This window comes from Pseudophryne corroboree, chromosome 11, assembly GCF_028390025.1.
Source record: "Pseudophryne corroboree isolate aPseCor3 chromosome 11, aPseCor3.hap2, whole genome shotgun sequence".
Classification (NCBI taxonomy): Eukaryota; Metazoa; Chordata; class Amphibia; order Anura; family Myobatrachidae; genus Pseudophryne; species Pseudophryne corroboree.
Genome location: NC_086454.1, coordinates 112,421,337 through 112,441,557, shown reverse-complemented (window position 1 = coordinate 112,441,557; position 20,221 = coordinate 112,421,337). Strand labels below are relative to the sequence as shown.

General features: G+C 44.1%; 1 protein-coding gene across 1 annotated transcript in view; it reads right to left on the bottom strand.

Annotated features, from left to right (window-relative positions):
- LOC134969044 (mucin-2-like) overlaps window positions 1-20,221 on the bottom strand; it is a 695,488-nt gene that overhangs the window by 83,381 nt on the left and 591,886 nt on the right. The window contains exons 39-41 of the mRNA XM_063944753.1: window positions 19,017-19,115; window positions 16,987-17,115; window positions 2,128-2,226 (exon numbers count right to left, since the gene is read on the bottom strand). Coding sequence (XP_063800823.1) covers window positions 2,128-2,226; window positions 16,987-17,115; window positions 19,017-19,115 — 327 coding nt within the window. The remainder of the gene's footprint in view (window positions 1-2,127; window positions 2,227-16,986; window positions 17,116-19,016; window positions 19,116-20,221) is intronic.

The window sequence follows — 20,221 nt, the reverse complement described above, 5'->3', positions numbered from 1 at the left end:
CGTGTCTGTGTCGACCGACTGAGGTAAATGGGCGTTTTAAAGCCCCTGACGGTGTTTGAGACGCCTGGACAGGTACTATTTTGTTTGCCGGCCGTCTCTGTTGACATTATCACGTAATTCCTTGAATAAGCCATCCATTCCGGTGTCGACTCCCTAGAGAGTGACATCACCATTACAGGCAATTGCTCCGCCTCCTCACCAACATCGTCCTCATACATGTCGACACACACGTACCGACACACAGCACACACACAGGGAATGCTCTGATAGAGGACAGGACCCCACTAGCCCTTTGGGGAGACAGAGGGAGAGTTTGCCAGCACACACCAAAAACGCTATAATTATACAGGGACAACCTTTATATAAGTGTTTTTCCCTTATAGCATTTTAATATATATAGTCATATCGCCAAATAAGTGCCCCCCCTCTCTGTTTTAACCCTGTTTCTGTAGTGCAGTGCAGGGGAGAGCCTGGGAGCCTTCCCACCAGCATTTCTGTGAGGGAAAATGGCGCTGTGTGCTGAGGAGAATAGGCCCCGCCCCCTTTTCGGCGGGCTTCTTCTCCCGTTTTTCTGAGACCTGGCAGGGGTTAAATACATCCATATAGCCCCCAGGGGCTATATGTTATGTATTTTTAGCCAGAATAAGGTACTATTATTGCTGCCCAGGGCGCCCCCCCCAGCGCCCTGCACCCTCAGTGACCGCTGCTATGAAGTGTGCTGACAACAATGGCGCACAGCTGCAGTGCTGTGCGCTACCTTATGAAGACTGAAAAGTCTTCTGCCGCCGGTTTCTGGACCTCTTCACTTTTCGGCATCTGCAAGGGGGTCGGCGGCGCGGCTCCGGGACGAACCCCAGGGTGAGACCTGTGTTCCGACTCCCTCTGGAGCTAATGGTGTCCAGTAGCCTAAGAAGCCAATCCATCCTGCACGCAGGTGAGTTCACTTCTCTCCCCTAAGTCCCTCGATGCAGTGAGCCTGTTGCCAGCAGGACTCACTGAAAATAAAAAACCTAACAAAACTTTTACTCTAAGCAGCTCTTTAGGAGAGCCACCTAGATTGCACCCTTCTCGGCCGGGCACAAAAATCTAACTGAGGCTTGGAGGAGGGTCATAGGGGGAGGAGCCAGTGCACACCACCTGATCATAAAGCTTTTACTTTTGTGCCCTGTCTCCTGCGGAGCCGCTAATCCCCATGGTCCTGACGGAGTCCCCAGCATCCACTTAGGACGTCAGAGAAATAAGTGTCACCCCACAAAAAAATTGTGCCAAGACTAATGCTGCTAACCACAGACTTGTATCGGCAAATTCATGAAGATAAAAAGCCACCCCAAACTACTGATATCAGTAATATCAGTCAGGAAAATCTGCACATTAGGTTTCCATGCAATAGTAACAATAAGCCTTAGGTCATTTCACATGGGGCATAATTACCTGTAGGGATTGGAATACAAATAGAAAAAAGCCACCCCTATAAAAAATAAGACCACCTGTGCTTAAAGAACTAGTGCTCTTGTCCCACCCCTACCTAGTTATCCAGTTACTACTGCAAATGTCCTAATTCTACAGAATTCTTTAGTAAAATAACACCAGTCTATACTGGTATCAGTGCATTTCATCTCCCTGATAGTGCTGATACCAGACTAGGATAGAAGCACTCTGGTTGGTATTTATTTACTTATTTTGTCTTTTTCTGGGGGTGGGGGAACAATTTGCAAGGTCAGGGCTGATGATCATCATCTTGGGCATGGATTTTACAGAAAGAATGAAGTAGCCTCCTCCAGACAAACCTATCCATGCCTGCTTCCACCCCTGCATAGAGCATATTGTGCGCTAAACATGTACTGTACCTGGCGTGGGCTGTGCTATGCTGCTCCTTCCCTTCCTTGTTCTATCCATGTAAGAGCAGAGGCACATAACAGAGAGATACTTCTAAGTCTACATACACACATGTATGCACTTTTACTGTTCACGGGCAGTAAATATAAGCTTGTTTTCACTCTTAGAACTAGGACTTATATCCAACTCTACGTCAGCCTCTTTGTGTGTATGATGTAACAGATACTGTACTAATAAAATGGAACAAAAACAAACAAACAAGCAAACAAACAAACAAACACGTAAATGTACCTTCAGGAGTTTCTTGTCACCACTTGCATTTACATATACACAATATGTTTGGTTGCAATATCCACAGCACTGGACAGTAGATGGGATATATTCCTGACCCTGTAGAGAAAAGATGATGATGATGATGATAATAATAACAACAATGTCAAGTTTAATCTTCATAGACAGATAAAAATTAAAACTTTTATTTTAAATACAGTAGGTTATAATGTAGAAGTTGAAGTCCGATCTTGTCAACCCACTGTACATGTTGCTAATTAATACATTGTATCAGTGTTAAGAATACAGCAGAGTTCACATTGATCATGTGTGTAAGAGTAGTTTTGAATTTGATCATGTTTGTATCAATTAAAAGGTTAATTGCTGTGTCTGATGTCTGTGATAAATGTTTAGGGATGTATTTATAATTGCAGCAGTAACTCCTATCTTAATGGGTTTTTTAATTTTTAACAAAAAATGACCTTCTATGCACTAAATGTAGCTGACAGGAACAGCTGTTGCAAGGACTGTTGTCTGTGCAAGTTACATCCTGCCATGATCCTGGGTACATGAGATGAATCTTTCACTTTTTTTAAAGACAGAGGCTGTGAGAAAGGGATCTTAAGAGTCTCTGTGAGATTGCCTCCATAGGCATAAAGTGGTTTACACCATCTGAGATTGCCATACTGTAAATCAATGGACTAAATGCAAATTTACAAAAAAAGGGGGTACTACCACCTATTCGCGCTATCCAACACAACGTATAAATGGTACATGGATCTTACAGTAAAGAATGTCCAAACAAAGAAATGTCAATAATGGATATCCCAAATGGTATGAGGATGTGTATGTGATCCTGTAGAGTGAGTATTCAAAGGAAAGAGAAGTTCCACGGGGTACACACCGTTCTCACGTTGACAAGAGATGATCAGTGTTCGTAAAGATTTCTTTTTCAATCAATAGTTCATTTGATGGTTATCCAGGCAGGGAGAGCTCTTCAAAAAATGTTATACGATTTCCTCGGAAATACAAACAGTAGAGAGACTGATAGTGTAGTATGTCTCAACCGGTATGTAAAAATAGATAGTGAGGGAAACTGAAAATATTCTAGGCGGTTGGAAGGATCCCAACGTACCAAACTTACGTAGGTACGTGTGTGGATCCTTATATAAAGGTATCTTTAGCGGGTAAGAGGAGGGGATGCTTCAAAGGGGAATATCCTAGGAGGCAGAAGAAAATTTTTCACGGGGTACACACCGTACTCACGTAGATTCAAGATGATTGAAGCTCATAAAGGTTTCTTTTTCTGGTCGGGAGTTCATCTAATTGATGTCCTTTAAATGGTGCCTCTTCACAACGGTCATGGTACAGATAGAAGCGATCCTGGAGACTGTCATTAGGATTTCCATCCGCCCGGCGCCATCTTCACCCGCCGCTGTCTGCTCCTGGTGGTGATCGGGTGAAGATGGCGCCGGGCGGATGGAAATCCTAATGACCGTCTCCAGGATCGCTTCTATCTGTACCATGACCGTTGTGAAGAGGCACCATTTAAAGGACATCAATTAGATGAACTCCCGACGAGAAAAAGAAACCTTTATGAGCTTCAATCATCTTGAATCTACGTGAGTACGGTGTGTACCCCGTGAAAAATTTTCTTCTGCCTCCTAGGATATTCCCCTTTGAAGCATCCCCTCCTCTTACCCGCTAAAGATACCTTTATATAAGGATCCACACACGTACCTACGTAAGTTTGGTACGTTGGGATCCTTCCAACGCCTAGAATATTTTCAGTTTCCCTCACTATCTATTTTTACTTACCGGTTGAGACATACTACACTATCAGTCTCTCTACTGTTTGTATTTCCGAGGAAATCGTATAACATTTTTTGAAGAGCTCTCCCTGCCTGGATAACCATCAAATGAACTCTTGATTGAAAAAGAAACCTTTACGAACACTGACCATCTCTTGTCAACGTGAGTACGGTGTGTACCCCGTGGAACTTCTCTTTCCTTTGAATACTCACTCTACAGGATCACATACACATCCTCATACCATTTGGGATATCCATTATTGACATTTCTTTGTTTGGACATTCTTTACTGTAAGATCCATGTACCATTTATAAGTTGTGTTGGATAGCGCGAATAGGTGGTAGTACCCCCTTTTTTTGTACATGTCCTTTTGGAGATTGTGTGACATCTCCCTCTACAAACCCATCGCAGCAATCTTTAGGGCGCGGTAGGATTTCTTCCAAATTTTGCATTCTAAATGCAAATTTACCCTGACAATCAATAGATTAAGTGGGTGGACCAAAATTCTAGATCAGATTTAATTGTAGCGAGATCTCTTTGATAATTAGCTTGTGATAGTGATGTTGATGGGTGATAAAAACACCTAGGTATTTGATTTTCTGTGTGTTTCAAACAAAGTGGGTACATATCTTACAGAGACTAGAGAACTCTAAACCCAACAATCTCACTAAGTGAGGACCAGCGGCTGGGGTGTCCAATCAAAGATCTAACCCAAGCAACGGGAAGATCCGTAGTATGTATAGATATTCCCCAAAGGAGAATGATAGCACTCACCAGACTAAAATTATAACAAGAAAAAATGCCAATTTATTTGGGAAAAAACAATTAAATGCAATTTTTTTTTAGAACATACCATGTCTAAAGAGTACCAAAATTTCGGTCTCAATCTAGGACCTTTATCAAAGTATTATAATCTCTGCATCAAAGTTAAGGGTCAGCAAGGGAAAAAATAAAGGAATCAGGAGCCTGTACCCTGCAGACACGATTTAACTGAATTAGAGAAATAGAAGTCTAAGCCTTGTTTTACAAGTACTAATCTTATATCCCAAATATCCAGAATATATATGTCTAGCTCAGCAAAAAGGGACTGCAAGTTGGATTAGCTAGCGAAATGAGAACATCGTCAGCATACAATGCGATTTTATGTTTGAAAGAACCAACTCTTATTCTAACAATGTTAGTGTTATCACGATTCCTTGCTACCAGGGGTTCCATGATCGGAGTAAAGATTAAGGAAGAAAGAGGACAGCCTTGCCTCATACCATAGGCGATGCCAAAAAGTAGAGAGATAACTTGTCTAACTATGACTGTGGTCGATGGTGAATTATACAACACTAGTACACCATCTAGAAATTTGCACAACAAAAAATAGCTCTGAGCGCCTCAAATGCAGAATGATCGAGGAATCCAGTCGAATGCCTTTTCTGCATCGAGCACCAGGAATAGCGATGAGTGTTTCTGAGCATATGGAAAGAATCAAATCTATAGTTCTTCTAGTGTTGTCTGGTGCCTGTCTACCTGGGATAAATCCCACTTGATCAGAAAAGATCAAATGCATGAGGAGGGGACCCTAATGGGTGGTTAACATTTTTGGGTAAATTTTAAGATTAACATTCAGTAGTGAGATTGGTCTATAGTTAATGCAATGAGTGGGGTCCCTGTCAGGCTTTAGAATGATCTCTGTATTGGCCAAGATCAAGGCAGGGACAAAAGAGGCACCCCCCAATATTCTATAAAAAAGAGAGGTGAGGTGGGGAGCAAGCTCCTTCGTAAATTTCTTTATAGTATTGGACAGAAAATCCATCAGGACCCTGAGCAGCAGATGAGAGCATGGATTTGATAGTGACACATGTTTCTTCAATGGAAATATCCTCATTTAGCCCTGAGAGTTTGTTTTCCGACAAAAAAGGAAGAAGAATGTTCAACAAGTATGAACATAGTCCCTCAGATGTTGACGTTCCTGTGGAAGTAGTTATATTGTCCACACATGTGAAGTGTAGCAAGCTGTAGTAGTACTCTGTCGGGGTGCTGTTTTGGAGGACCAGCATCCCCTACTCCCCGAAGTCCACAAAATGACCCTTTTGCTGTGGTTGCCATCGTTACCTATGTAGACTGGTGTGTGTAAGATCACACACCCGGCTGGTTGCATGGAGACTGCTGGGTGCCACAAGACTTCTGAGAACCATATTATGGGCAGGATCCCACAATACCTGGTTGTCTCTGCAGCAGTGTTCCATGTCTCAGCCACTTAACTCACCAGTTGGCGATGAGACTTAAGTGGTTAGAGTGGGGGCTGGTGCAGTCCAATGGGGATTGTTGGATGTCATTTGTAATGATGAAGATGTGTTTCAATGCATATTGGTCTCCTGGCCTTCCTGAGAGAGTGTGTATGCTTTATTGTGGGTTCTTTTATTGGGGAATTCCATGATGTTGTCAGTTGGTGGTGCCCTTTAGTTACCATAGGGTGTTTATTTCTTAAATTAACTTGAAAATGTTAGATCCATTATAGAGATCCCTATGTGTGACTTATGATGCTAATACAGTAGATGGTTGTGTAAACGTGTGTTGTAGTTTCATATTGAGCAGCATAGGTCAATGAATAAAAGCTAACATACAGAAAAAAATGCACTTCCATGATCAGTGATTATTTATACTGTACCATGTGGGTTAAACAGACATTTTTTATATCCTAATGGGTGTATATATTTGGTTGCCTCGGATGTGATTTAGGGTAGAAAATGTGTTGGTTATATGCTTCACCCCATAATAACTGATTTGACCTCATTTTCTGGGTTTAGACCCTGCAGTCTGAATGTTTTTAGTGTAAAGATTAATTTTAGTTCTTCCCTGTTTATGGATTTTTCAAAGTCCCCTCCCCTCCAGTTCTTCTTCACTTGTTTCATACCTACATATTTTATGCCTTTGGGGTCCTACCTGTGATTTTCTTTGAAATGGTGGGAAAGACTATGGTACTCTTTTTATGGTATTTCTTACATGTTCTGCAATTCTGATTTTTAGTTTGCGGACTGTCCTCCCCACGTATTGTAGGCTGCAGGGGTATTCTACCAAGTATGTCACAAGTAATATGTTCTTTGATTTAGTATGACTCCATGGTGCTGTTGTTACATTTAGTGGTGTTTCATCAGTGTTGTCTGTGTTTTGACATTATCGTTAAGATAGTTTCTTACTAGTTGTTTCAGATTCTGAGCTTTTTTGTAGCTCATTCTTGGTTTGGGTTGCAGTGTATCTGCTAGTGTCTCACCCTGCAATATGTGCCAATGTTGTTTTAGAGGTGTTTTGTATCCTTGTTGTACTGTGATTGAATTAGGTTTTGTATTTGTCTGTTCTGTTTAATGAATTGGTTGTGTGTATAGGATAGCAGTGTGTGCCTTTTTTATTCTCTTGTAGGCCTCACCAACTTTCTCTCTGTCATATAGTTTGGTCATAAATTGTTCTTTCAGTTCTGTGCCTTGTGACTGGTTGTGTTCCAATTGTGTACAGTTTCTTCTGATTCTTTTGAATTGGCTCTTAGGAATGTTCTGTAACCAATATACTACTGGAAAGAATATAGCTGTTCACATCTACAGATTTTTGATAGGTTTTGGTGTGTACTAGTTGTCCCTCAATGAAGACTGTGTTGTCTAGGAAATTGATTTCAGTTTCAGTTTTGCTATAGTGTATTTGATGGTGAATGTCAAGCTCTTGTCATTGTTGATGTAGTTTAAAAATGGTTTAGTGAGTGTTTATCTCCTCTCCAGATGAAGAAGACATCATCTGTAAATCTTCACCATAGAACTAGATTTGCACCAGAGTCACACCCTGGACCAGATGTTGTTGTCCTTCCAGTAACTCACGTAAACAAACACAATGGTAACAGCTCAATCACTCTGTCAATATTTATAATGTGCATGAAAAGGGGGGGGGGGGTAACAGCAAACAGGATGAGGGTGCATTTTCCCCCCTGGAATCCCCATGCACACCAATTAATACTTGTAACAATATTTGACAACTGTATGGTGATAGAATTTCAGAGATATTTGTTACATATATTTGCAAATACATGATAAGTTGCAGTGCCCCTTCACAATTTCCACCTCTGAGTATCATGAGGCCTTACTAGAGACAATTACATGGCCCGAAGTGGGCACTATTATCATGTTGTATAGGGACTGCCGATAATCAGAGAAGCCATGAAGGGGCTTGGCAGTTTATCGTGTATTTGCAAATATATGTAACAAATATCTCTGAAATTCTATCACCATGTAGGGTGGTATTCAATTTTTTTCACCCCCTCCCACACCCGTTCTGTTTCTGCTGATGGGCGTGGTATAATCATTTCAGATCGCTACCCCTGGGGTAGTGAGGGCGCCCAACCTTTTACACAGCCAAACCTGATTACTATGAGCACAATATGCGTGATACCGGGGATCACTTTAGAAAGGAGATTGGGCGTGATATATCATTTGAATAACACCCTTAGTGTTAAAATATTGTTACAAGTATTAATTGGTGTACAGGGGGATCCCAAGGGGGAAAATGCACCCCCTTTCTGTTTGCTCCCAGTAACTAATTGAGAGATATGAATATTTAATCCAAATAATTTTTACAGAGGGTTTGCCCTGTGTGGTGTAGGGGTATGCTCTCCTGTGCTGCATATTATTATAATAACTCCAAATAAAAGAGGTTATTATTATCCAAATAATTTCTACAGTGTTTGTCTTGTGTGGTGTAGAGGTACACTCTCCTGTGCTGCATATTATTATAATAACTCCAAATAAAAGGGTTATTATCCAAATACTTTTTACATAGTTTGCCCTGTGTGGTGTAGGGGTACACTCTCCTGTGCTGCATATTATTATAATAACTCCAAATAAAAGGGTTATTATTATCCAAATAATTTTTACAGGGTTTGCCCTGTGTGGTGTAGGGGTACGCTCTGCTGTGCTGCATATTATTATAATAACTCCAAATAAAAGGGAGGATAAAATAGGGAAAGATCAAAAACCACTTCCTCCTAGTGCTGAAGCTGCTGCCACTAGTCATGGCATAGACGATTAAAAGCCATCAACGTGGTCTGCCAAGGCCGATGCCCAATGTCATAAAATCCAAAAAGCCAAAGTTCAGTAAAATGACCTAAAAAAAATAAGATTTTACTCACCGGTAAATCTATTTCTCGTAGTCCGTAGTGGATGCTGGGGACTCCGTAAGGACCATGGGGAATAGACGGGCTCCGCAGGAGACTGGCCACTCCAAAGAAAGATTTAGTACTACCTGGTGTGCACTGGCTCCTCCCTCTATGCCCCTCCTCCAGACCTCAGTTAAGGAAACTGTGCCCGGAAGAGCTGACATTACAAGGAAAGGATTTTGGAATCCAGGGAAAGACTCATACCAGCCACACCAATCACACCGTATAACTTGTGATATAACCTTACCCAGTTAACAGTATGAACAAACAACATAGCATCAACCAAAGGATGCCAATATAACATAACCCTTTATTAAGCAATAACTATATACACGTATTGCAGAAAGTCCGCACTTGGGACGGGCGCCCAGCATCCACTACGGACTACGAGAAATAGATTTACCGGTGAGTAAAATCTTATTTTCTCTAACGTCCTAGTGGATGCTGGGGACTCCGTAAGGACCATGGGGATTATACCAAAGCCTCCAAACGGGCGGGAGAGTGCGGATGACTCTGCAGCACCGAATGGGCAAACACAAGGTCCTCCTCGGCCAGGGTATCAAACTTGTAGAATTTTGCAAAAGTGTTTGAACCCGACCAAGTAGCAGCTCGGCAAAGCTGTAATGCCGAGACCCCTCGGGCAGCCGCCCAAGAAGAGCCCACCTTCCTTGTGGAGTCGGCTTTCACTGATTTTGGATGCGGCAATCCTGCCGCAGAATGAGCCTGCTGAATCGTGTTACAGATCCAGCGCGCAATAGTTTGCTTTGAAGCAGGAGCACCCAGCTTGTTGGATGCATACAGGATAAACAGCGAGTCAGTCTTCCTGACTCCAGCCATTCTGTTAACATAAATCTTCAAAGCCCGGACCACGTCCAGCAACTTGGAATCCTCCAAGTCACGAGTAGCCGCAGGCACCACAATAGGTTGGTTCAAATGAAACGAAGACACAACCTTTGGTAGAAATTGCGGACGAGTCCGCAATTCTGCCCTGTCCATATGAAAAACCAGATCGGGGCTTTTACATGACAAAGCCGCCAATTCTGACACACGCCTAGCCGACGCTAAGGCCAACAGCATGACCACTTTCCATGTGAGATACTTTAGCTCCACGGTCTTAAGTGGCTCAAACCAGTGGGATTTCAGGAAACCCAAGACCACGTTAAGATCCCAAGGTGCCACTGGTGGCACAAAAGGGGGCTGAATATGCAGCACTCCCTTAACAAACGTCTGAACCTCAGGCAGTGAAGCCAGTTCCTTTTGAAAGAAAATGGATAGGGCCGAAATCTGGACCTTTATGGATCCTAATTTTAGGCCCATAGTCACTCCTGACTGTAGGAAGTGCAGGAATCGACCCTGCTGGAATTCCTCTGTAGGGGCCATCCTGGCCTCACACCAAGCAACATATTTTCGCCATATACGGTGATAATGTTTCGCTGTCACGTCTTTCCTAGCCTTTATCAGCGTAGGAATAACTTCATCCGGAATGCCCTTGTCCGCTAGGATCCGGCGTTCAACCGCCATGCCGTCAAACGCAGCCGCGGTAAGTCTTGGAACAGACAGGGCCCGTGTTGTAACAGGTCCTGTCTGAGAGGCAGAGGCCATGGGTCCTCTGTGAGCATTTCTTGCAGTTCCGGGTACCAAGTCCTTCTTGGCCAATCCGGAGCAATGAATATTGTTCTCACTCCTCTTTTTCTTACAATTCTCAGCACCTTGGATATGAGAGGAAGAGGAGGAAACACATAGACCGACTGGAACACCCATGGTGTTACTAGTGTGTCCACAGCTATCGCCTGAGGGTCCCTTGACCTGGCGCAATACCTGTTTAGCTTTTTGTTGAGGCGTGACGCCATCCTGTCCACCTGTGGGAGTTCCCATCGATTTGCAATCAGCGTGAAGACTTCTTGATGAAGTCCCCACTCTCCCGGGTGGAGGTCGTGTCTGCTGAGGAAGTCTGCTTCCCAGTTGTCGACCCCCGGAATGAACACTGCTGACAGTGCTTGCACGTGATTCTCCGCCCAACAAAGAATCCTGGTGGCTTCTGCCATCGCCCCCCTGCTTCTTGTGCCGCCCTGTCGGTTGTCATGGGCCACTGCAGTGATGTTGTCTGACTGAATCAGCACTGGTTGGTCTCGAAGCAGAGGCTCCGCTTGGCTTAGGGCGTTGTATATGGCCCTTAGTTCTAGGATATTTATGTGCAGACAAGTCTCCTGACTTGACCACAGCCCTTGGAAGTTTCTTCCCTGAGTGACTGCCTCCCATCCTCGGAGGCTTGCATCCGTGGTCACCAGGACCCAGTCCTGTATGCCGAACCTGCGGCCCTTGAGGAGGTGAGCACTCTGCAGCCACCACAGAAGAGACACCCTGGCCCTGGGGGCCAGGGTGATCAGCCGATTCATCTGAAGATGCGATCCGGACCACTTGTCCAACAGATCCCACTGAAAAATCCTGGCATGGAACCTGCCGAAGGGAATGGCTTCGTATGACGCCACCATCTTTCCCAGGACTCGCGTGCAGTGAAGGAGCACCATCATCTCCGCCATCACCTTGGTAAATATTCTCGTGCCGTGGACAGGCCAAACAGCAGCGTCTGGAATTGGTAATGACAGTCCTGTACCACAAACCTGAGGTACTCTTGATGAGGCGGATAAATGGGGACATGCAAGTAAGCATCCTTGATGTCCAGAGACACCATGAAATCCCCCTCTTCCAGGCTTGCAATGACCGCTCTGAGCGATTCCATTTTGAACTTGAATTTCCTCAGATAAATATTCAGGGGTTTTAAATTCAAGATGGGTCTGACCGAACCGTCCTGTTTCGGTACCACAAACATAGTGGAATAGTAACCCCTTCCCTGTTGAAGGAGGGGAACCTTTACTACCACCTGCTGGAGGTATAGCTTCTGAAATGCCGCCAGCACTACCTCCCTTTCCATGGGGGAAGCTGGCAAGGCCGATTTTAGGTGTCGGTGAGGTGGCGTCACTTCGAACGCCAGCTTGTATCCCTGAGACACAATTTGTATAGCCCAAGGATCCACCCGTGAGCGAACCCACTGGTGGCTGAAATTTCGAAGATGCGCCCCCACCGCTCCTGGCTCCGCCTGTGGAGCCCCAGCGTCATGCGGTGGATTTAGTGGAAGCCGGGGAGGACTTTTGTTCCTGGGAACTAGCTGCATGGTGCAGCTTTTTTCCTCTACCCCTGCCTCTGGCAAGAAAGGATGCCCCTCTGACTTTCTTGCTCTTTTGCAAACGAAAGTACTGCATTTGATAATACGGTGCTTTCTTCGGCTGTGAGGGAACATAAGGCAAGAAATTTGACTTCCCTGCCGTAGCAGTGGAAACTAGGTCCGAGAGACCGTCCCCAAATAATTCCTCACCCTTATAGGGCAAAACCTCCATGTGTTTTTTAGAGTCGGCATCCCCTGTCCATTGCCGAGTCCATAAGACCCTTCTGGCAGAAATGGACATTGCGTTTATTCTAGAGCCCAGCAGGCATATGTCCCTCTGTGCATCGCGCATATATAGGACAGCGTCCTTGATATGTCCCAGGGTCAGTAGAACAGTTTCCCTGTCCAGGGTATCTATCTCCTCCGAGAGATTATAAGTCCATGCTGCTACAGCACTACACATCCAGGCCGAAGCAATTGCTGGCCTCAGTAGAGTACCAGAATGTGTATAAACAGACTTCAGGATAGCTTCCTGCTTTCTATCCGCAGGATCCTTTAGGGCTGCCATATCCTGAGACGGCAGGGCCACCCTCTTAGATAAGCGTGTCAACGCCTTGTCTACCCTAGGGGAGGATTCCCAGCGTAACCTGTCCGTTGGCGGGAAAGGATACGCCATCAGTAATCTCTTGGAAATTACTACTTTCCTATCAGGGGAATCCCATGCTTTTTCACATAATTCATTTAATTCATGTGAAGGGGGAAAAGTCACTTCTTGCTTTTTCTCCCCATACATATAAACCCTCTTGTCAGGGACAGGGTTTTCCTCTGATATGTGCAATATATCCTTCATTGCTATAATCATGTAGCGGATGGCTTTAGTCATTTTAGGCTGCAATTTTGCATCATCGTCATCGACACTGGAGTCAGACTCCGTGTCGGCATCTCTGGCAACCATCTGAGATAGTGGGCGCTTGTGAGACCCTGACGGCCTCTGCATTGTAGGATCAGGCATGGGTTGATACCCTGACTATCCCAAGGCTACAGCTTTATCCAACCTGTTATGCAAGGAGCTTACATTATCATTTAACACCTTCCACATATCCATCAAATCAGGTGTCGGCACCGTCGGTGGCGACATCTCATTCATCTGCACTTGTTCTGCCTCCACATATCCTTCCTCATCAAACATGTCGACACTGACGTACCGACACACCGCACACACACAGGGAATGCTCTGACTGAGGACAGGACCCCACAAAGGCTTTTGGGGAGACAGAGAGAGAGTATGCCAGCACACACCCCAGCGCTATATAACCCAGGGATTACACTGTAACTTAGTGATTACCCAGTAGCTGCTGTTTGTGAACGTTTGCGCCTAAATTTATGTGCCCCCCCTCTCTTTTTTTACCCTTTTTGCACCTGGATACTGCAGGGGAGAGCCTGGGGAGCGTCTTTCCAGTGGAGCTGTGAAGAGAAAATGGCGCTGGTGTGCTGAGGAAGAAGGCCCCGCCCCCTCAGCGGCGGGCTTCTGTCCCGCTTCTATGTGTAAAAAATGGCGGGGGCTCGAACATATATCCAGTGCCTGACTGGATATATGTATTATTTTGCCAAAAGGTACCTTAATTGCTGCCCAGGGCGCCCTCCCCTGCACCCTGCACCCTACAGTGACCGGAGTGTGCGGGTGTGCTGCGGGAGCAATGGCGCACAGCTGCCGTGCTGTGCGCTACCTTAAGTGAAGACAGGAGTCTTCTGTCGCCGATTTCGATGTCTTCATGCTTCTGCTGCTTCTGTACTTCTGGCTCTGCGAGGGGGACGGCGGCGCGGCTCCGGGAACGGATGATCAAGGTTAGGTACCTGTGTTCGATCCCCCTGGAGCTAATGGTGTCCAGTAGCCTAAGAAGCGCAACCTAGCCGCAGTTAGTAGGTTTGCTTCTCTCCCCTCAGTCCCACGTAGCAGAGAGTCTGTTGCCAGCAGAAGCTCTCTGAAAATAAAAAACCTAAACTAAAATACTTTCTTCTTAGCAAGCTCAGGAGAGCCCACTAAAAGCACCCAGCTCTGGCAGGGCACAGATTCTAACTGAGGTCTGGAGGAGGGGCATAGAGGGAGGAGCCAGTGCACACCAGGTAGTACTAAATCTTTCTTTGGAGTGCCCAGTCTCCTGTGGAGCCCGTCTATTCCCCATGGTCCTTACGGAGTCCCCAGCATCTACTAGGACGTTAGAGAAATAAATTTAAATCATCTGAGGTCAAACGTAAATTTGCCAATATGCCATTTACGACACGGAGTGGCAAGGAATGGCTAAGGCCCTGGCCTATGTTCATGACTAGTGGTTCAGCTTCACATGACGATGGAAGCCCTCATCCTCCCGCTAGAAAAATGAAAAGAGTTAAGCTGGCAAAAGCACAGTAAAGAACTGCGTTCTAAGATAGTATCACAAATCCCCATGGAGAGTCCAAGTGTGTTAGCGGTTGCGATGCCTGACCTTCCCAACACTGGACGGAAAGCGGTGGCTCCTTCCACCATTTGCACGCCCTCTGCAAGTGATGGAAGGAGCACCCACAGTCCAGTTTCTGATATTCAAATTGTAGATGTCACTGTTGATGTACACCAGGATGAGGATATGGGTGTTACTGGCGCTGAGGAGGAAGTTGATGAGGAGGATTCTGATGGTGATGTGGTTTGTTTAAATCAGGCACTGGGGGAGATAGTTGTTGTCCGTGGGACGAATAAGCCCATTGTCATGCCTGGGCAAATTACCAGAAAAGCCAACTCTTCGGTGTGGATTTATTTTTCCACAAATCCGGACAACAGGTGTCAAGCCATCTGTTGCCTTTGTCAATCCATAATAAGTAGGGGTAAGGACGTTAACCCCCTTGGAATATCCTTCCTTATACGTCACCTGCAGCGCATTCATCATAAGTCATTGACGCATTCATCATAAGTCTTTGTAAAGTTCAGAAACTTTGGGTAATAGCGCAAGCAGTCCACTAATACCTAAATGATGTGGTTTTGTTTATTTTAATATTATTTCTCTATGAGGATGATGATGTAAACACTGACGGGGGGGGGGGGGGGGAATCTGAGGATGAGGATGATATCTTGCCACTGTAGAGCCAGTTTGTGCAAGGAGAGATTAATTGCTTCTTTTTTGGTGGGGGCCCAAACAAACCAATTATTTCAGCCAAAGTCGTGTTGCTGAAATTATTGGTTTGTTAAAGTGTGCATGTCCTGTTTATACAACATAAGGGTGGGCGGGAGGGCCCAAGGACAATTCCATCTTGCACCTCTTTTTTTCTTTGATTATGTGCTCTTTGGGGCCTAGTTTTTAAAACTGCCATCCTGTCTGACACTGCAGTGCCACCCCTAGATGGGCCAGGTGTTTGTGCCGCCCACTTGGGTCGCTTAGCTTAGTCATCCAGCTAGCTCATTGCACCTCTTTTTCTTCTTTGCATTATGTGCTCTTTGGGGCCTAGTTTTTTAAACTGCCATCCTGTCTGACACTGCAGTGCCACTCCTAGATGGGCCAAGTGTTTGTGCTGACCACTTGTGTTGCTTAGCTTAGTCATACAGCGACCACGGTGCAACCTTTTGGCCTAAAAACAATATTGTGAGATGTGAGGTGTTCAGAATAGACTGGAAATGAGTGGAAATGAATGTTATTGAGGTTACTAATACCATAGGATCAAAATTACCCCCACATTCTGTGATTTTAGCTGTTTTTATGGGTTTTTTTTAAATCATCCAGATCCAAAACCCAAAAGGGTGGTTTTTGCAAAACCAATCCAGATCCAAACACGAGCGGGGATCAAGATCCAAAACCAAAACACAAAACCCGAAAAGTGCCCGCCACACATCTCTACTACCAACATTCTGAGAATGTTGATATTTCACATAGTGACATTTTAGATGGTGACATTTTGAACATGTTGACATTCTGAGGATGATGACATGGGACCTGTCAACATGTTGAACCATTTTGAAATTCTAGTGTCGACACTGGCTTTCATGAACATGTGCATTATCAGAGCACATTTAAAGCCCTGCAGGTTGGTTGAGGGTTTTATAGGAGGATGAGTAGGCTTCCGAGAAGTGAAGCAGTCTGGAAAAGACTTGGTGCTAAATTTAATAATCCAAGGTTTGTCAATGTCTCCAATGGTCACCAGCTTTGACTGAGTTTTTAAACAACAGAAATAACTGCTAAACCAGCCTCACCAAGAGCCGAGCTGTACAGTGAAAAAAACACAGGGAAGAGAATAGAGCCTTGTGGAACCCCAAAACAGAGTAAGATTGGAGGGGAGGATGTACTGGAGAGAGAGACACTGCAGGAGTGGTTTGGAATTTGACTCAAGAAAGAAATGTATTATAAAGGTCAATGGAGTGAAGGATTCATAGGAATGATTGTAGTCAATGGTATTAAAAGTGGCAGAAAGGTCCATGAAGGTGAGGGTCAAAAATCTGACTTTCCTGTCTGTAGATTATTGATAAATTTTGTGAGGACATCACCAGTGGAAAGATGGGGCTAGAAGCCTGAGTCAAAAAAAAAATTGGAGAATAAGTGATTTTGGCAGTTGAAGACAAGTTGCATAAATACTTTGGGTACAAAGAAGAGAGGTAATCAATCCTTAATAAGTTAACTGGATTGGTAACTTATAGTATTAACTAAGTTTTACATACAGTAGCTCTACTACATTCAGTAAACTATATTCGCTAATAACTTACATATCCACAATCATTTGAACTCTGATATTCACATGTCTGTGTTGTCATTTCAGTAATCAACTGATTTCCAAACCTCACACAGGTATAGGATCTACACTTGTCATCAGGAAAGGTGATGGTTTCATTTTCCTGCAAATCAGAATCAGTGTGTACAGATAACAGGTAAAGAGAATCAGACATACTGCAGCCACAAGCATATTTCTTTCATAAGTTCACTTGATACCAGCCTGCCAGTATTTTAAGGTTTACTGTTAATGGAATTTACTTATCTCATTTTGTTTTTATTAGAAACTAGTACTCTACTTGTGAAAGAATAAAAATGTATGTTACATTGTCATGGCACAATTTATTTTATTGAGCTACTGTATATTGTCAAATATGTAAAGTAACCTGTGTGGAAATTCTACATTTTAAAATTTACTGTCAGGGTTGGACTGGCTCACAGGGTGTTCGGGAAACTCCCCGTGGGCCCCACTGCCTGAGGGCCCACACCTCCTCCTCTAGTGATCAGGTTCCAGACTGTGCACTTGAATTATACATTATACATATGTTACCTTATACTGAACAGGACTATGGTGTATTCTCTACAGTGCATTGCTGTTATTAATCTGGTACATCGTCATGCATGCACTAGTAGTGTTTACTATCAAGCCTTTGTGGTGGCTGACCGCACCCTCTCTGGAGACTGGCCACACCCGTAAACATGGGCCCCAACCACTGCATTCCCCCGGTGGGCCCTTCATGCGCCAGTCCGACACTGTTTACTGTACATAGCCTAGTAATACATAAACAGTAATTTATGTAATGTGTGTGTGAATGTACAGTAAATGACTTTACAAAATGCAACTAATATTAAATCTATTGTTCAAGAAGTTTCAAGCACTATTTGATAAATGTGTTACTATGATCAGTGGTTAATTTACCATTAGGCAAGTAAGGCATATGCCTAGGGGTGCCACTTGTTGGAGGCGGCACTTGGATGATTGTTTTAGTACTGTTAGTCTGAACTTTACCAGTAACAACTAACAACACAACATTTCCAATCTACTATACCACACACCATCTTAGGTGGAATGGAAATGGATAGGATATGCACAGACTAAGCTGTCCTAATTAGCAAGTATGTATACATGGAAAAAAGGGCGGATAGGGGTGTCAGCGACTAACAGTGTCTGATAAGTTATATAAATATGAAGAATATTGCAGGATACGTCTTAGAAAAAATAACAATATATTTATTAATACAATTTAAAATATAGAGATGGGTTAAAAAAAGGGAGTGGAGGATATAAAACTGAAAATACAAAAAGTAAAAAGATATAAATAGCTAGAACCCTGGATCACATAAATTCAGTAAAATCAATATTATACTGATGAAAGGTTTAAGATAAGAGAGTGTTGCTTATCTTTAAAAACGGAGAGTCAGTAGAGGTACACCCGACGCGTTTCATCCATCAGATACCGTTCATATCTTTCAGTGTGGAGGCACCAGCGATGAACGATGCGCGGCCCTGCGCTCGTTCATCGCTGGTGTCCAGTTGCTTGTGCAGGCAGGCCAATATGGACGATCTCGTCCATATTTGCCTGCACTGCTATGGAGCCGGGTGACGGGTGGAGTGAAGAAACTTCACTCCCCCCCGTCACTGCCCCCCTGCCACCGTGTCGCCCTTTGGCCGTATCCGCCGTCGGGCAGCTCGGCGGCGGATCTGCCAGTGTGTAGGGCCAATCAGATTTGGGTGGGGTGTGTTCAAACTGAAATCTAAATTGCAGTGTAAAAATAAAGCAGCCAGTATTTACCCTGCACAGAAACAAAATAACTCACCCACATCTAACTCTCTGCACATGTTACATCTGCCTCACCTGCAGTGCACATGGTTTTGCCCATCAGCTAACAAATTTGCTGCTGCGATCAGGTCTGAATTAGGCCCTATGTGCATTCATAATGGATCATTCATATTTAATACATTCTCCTGGTGCAATCTCCCCAAATATTATATAATGACAGAGCCTCAAAGTTGATGGCAACTTACCTGTAAAAAGCTTTCAACTGTTGTACCAGTCATGAGCACACAACGAACCTGGACACACTGCCCACAGCAAATGTATGGTGATATCTCATATTCCTGATTCTATTGGCATGAGAATAGCATTACTTAAAATATGGATCTTGTAAAGTCAACACTTACTGTGTATTAAAGTGAATTATAACTGATATGGATTATGGAGGGGAGTTATCATACCTTGTAAAGTGGAGGTGTTGTCCATAGCAACCAGATTCTAGCTATCATGCACCAGATACTGATTGGTTGCTATGGCAACTTTTCTTGTACCCTATAGAAGGATTGATAAACTCCCCCCTAAATGTTAAAGGAGAAGTTCCCAGATGCACTGAGTATGTAGAAAACTATTTTAAGATGAATTTGTTGGGTTTAGAGTTACATTAAGGCCAGTAAATATGGTAATAATACTTTTCTGGCAATAATGGACCATTGGAGATCGCCTTCCCATACACACTTCAAACAGAGGTCCAGGATCTCAAAAGTTTGCAGAATGTACCATCTCTCTAGATTGCTAGGCTTCATTTGAAATGGAGTTCAGCATGACATGCCGTGCAATCCACACAGTGGTATTCACTGAAGTAAAACTCATATGTCATCTCCACATTCAGGTGCAAAGGTGGCCTGGGCTTATTCGGGGCCCTATGCTAAAAATAAAAATGGGTCCAATAAAACACTGTCACATTAATAATAATAATTTACTGTTACTTCCTGGTAGCTCATTTAAATAGTCTTTCTTATACAGCAGCTAATGACTATGCGCGCTTCATTCCCATTCAAAAATCTGTACCAGCATTTCTGCCCTTCTCCTGTCTGCTGAAACCTCTATGCCATTCCCATCTTCTCCAGCCTCCCTTCCCTTCAACTGTCTGCACCAGCTTCTATACTCATCACATCTGTACCCGTCTCTCTGCTCATGCCATGTGTGCATCTGCCTCTCTGTGCCATCTGAGTATGTATCTCTGCTCATTCTCATCTGAGTCTGCCTCTCTGCTTATCCTGTCTGCACCTATCTATCTGCTCATCCTGTCTGCACCAGCCTCTCCGCTCATCCCCTGTCTGCACCAGCCTCTCTGCTCATCCCCAATCTGAGCCTGCATCTTTGCTTATCCTGTCTGCACCTATCTATCTGCTCATCCTGTCTGCACCAGCCTCTCCGCTTATCCCCTGCCTGCACC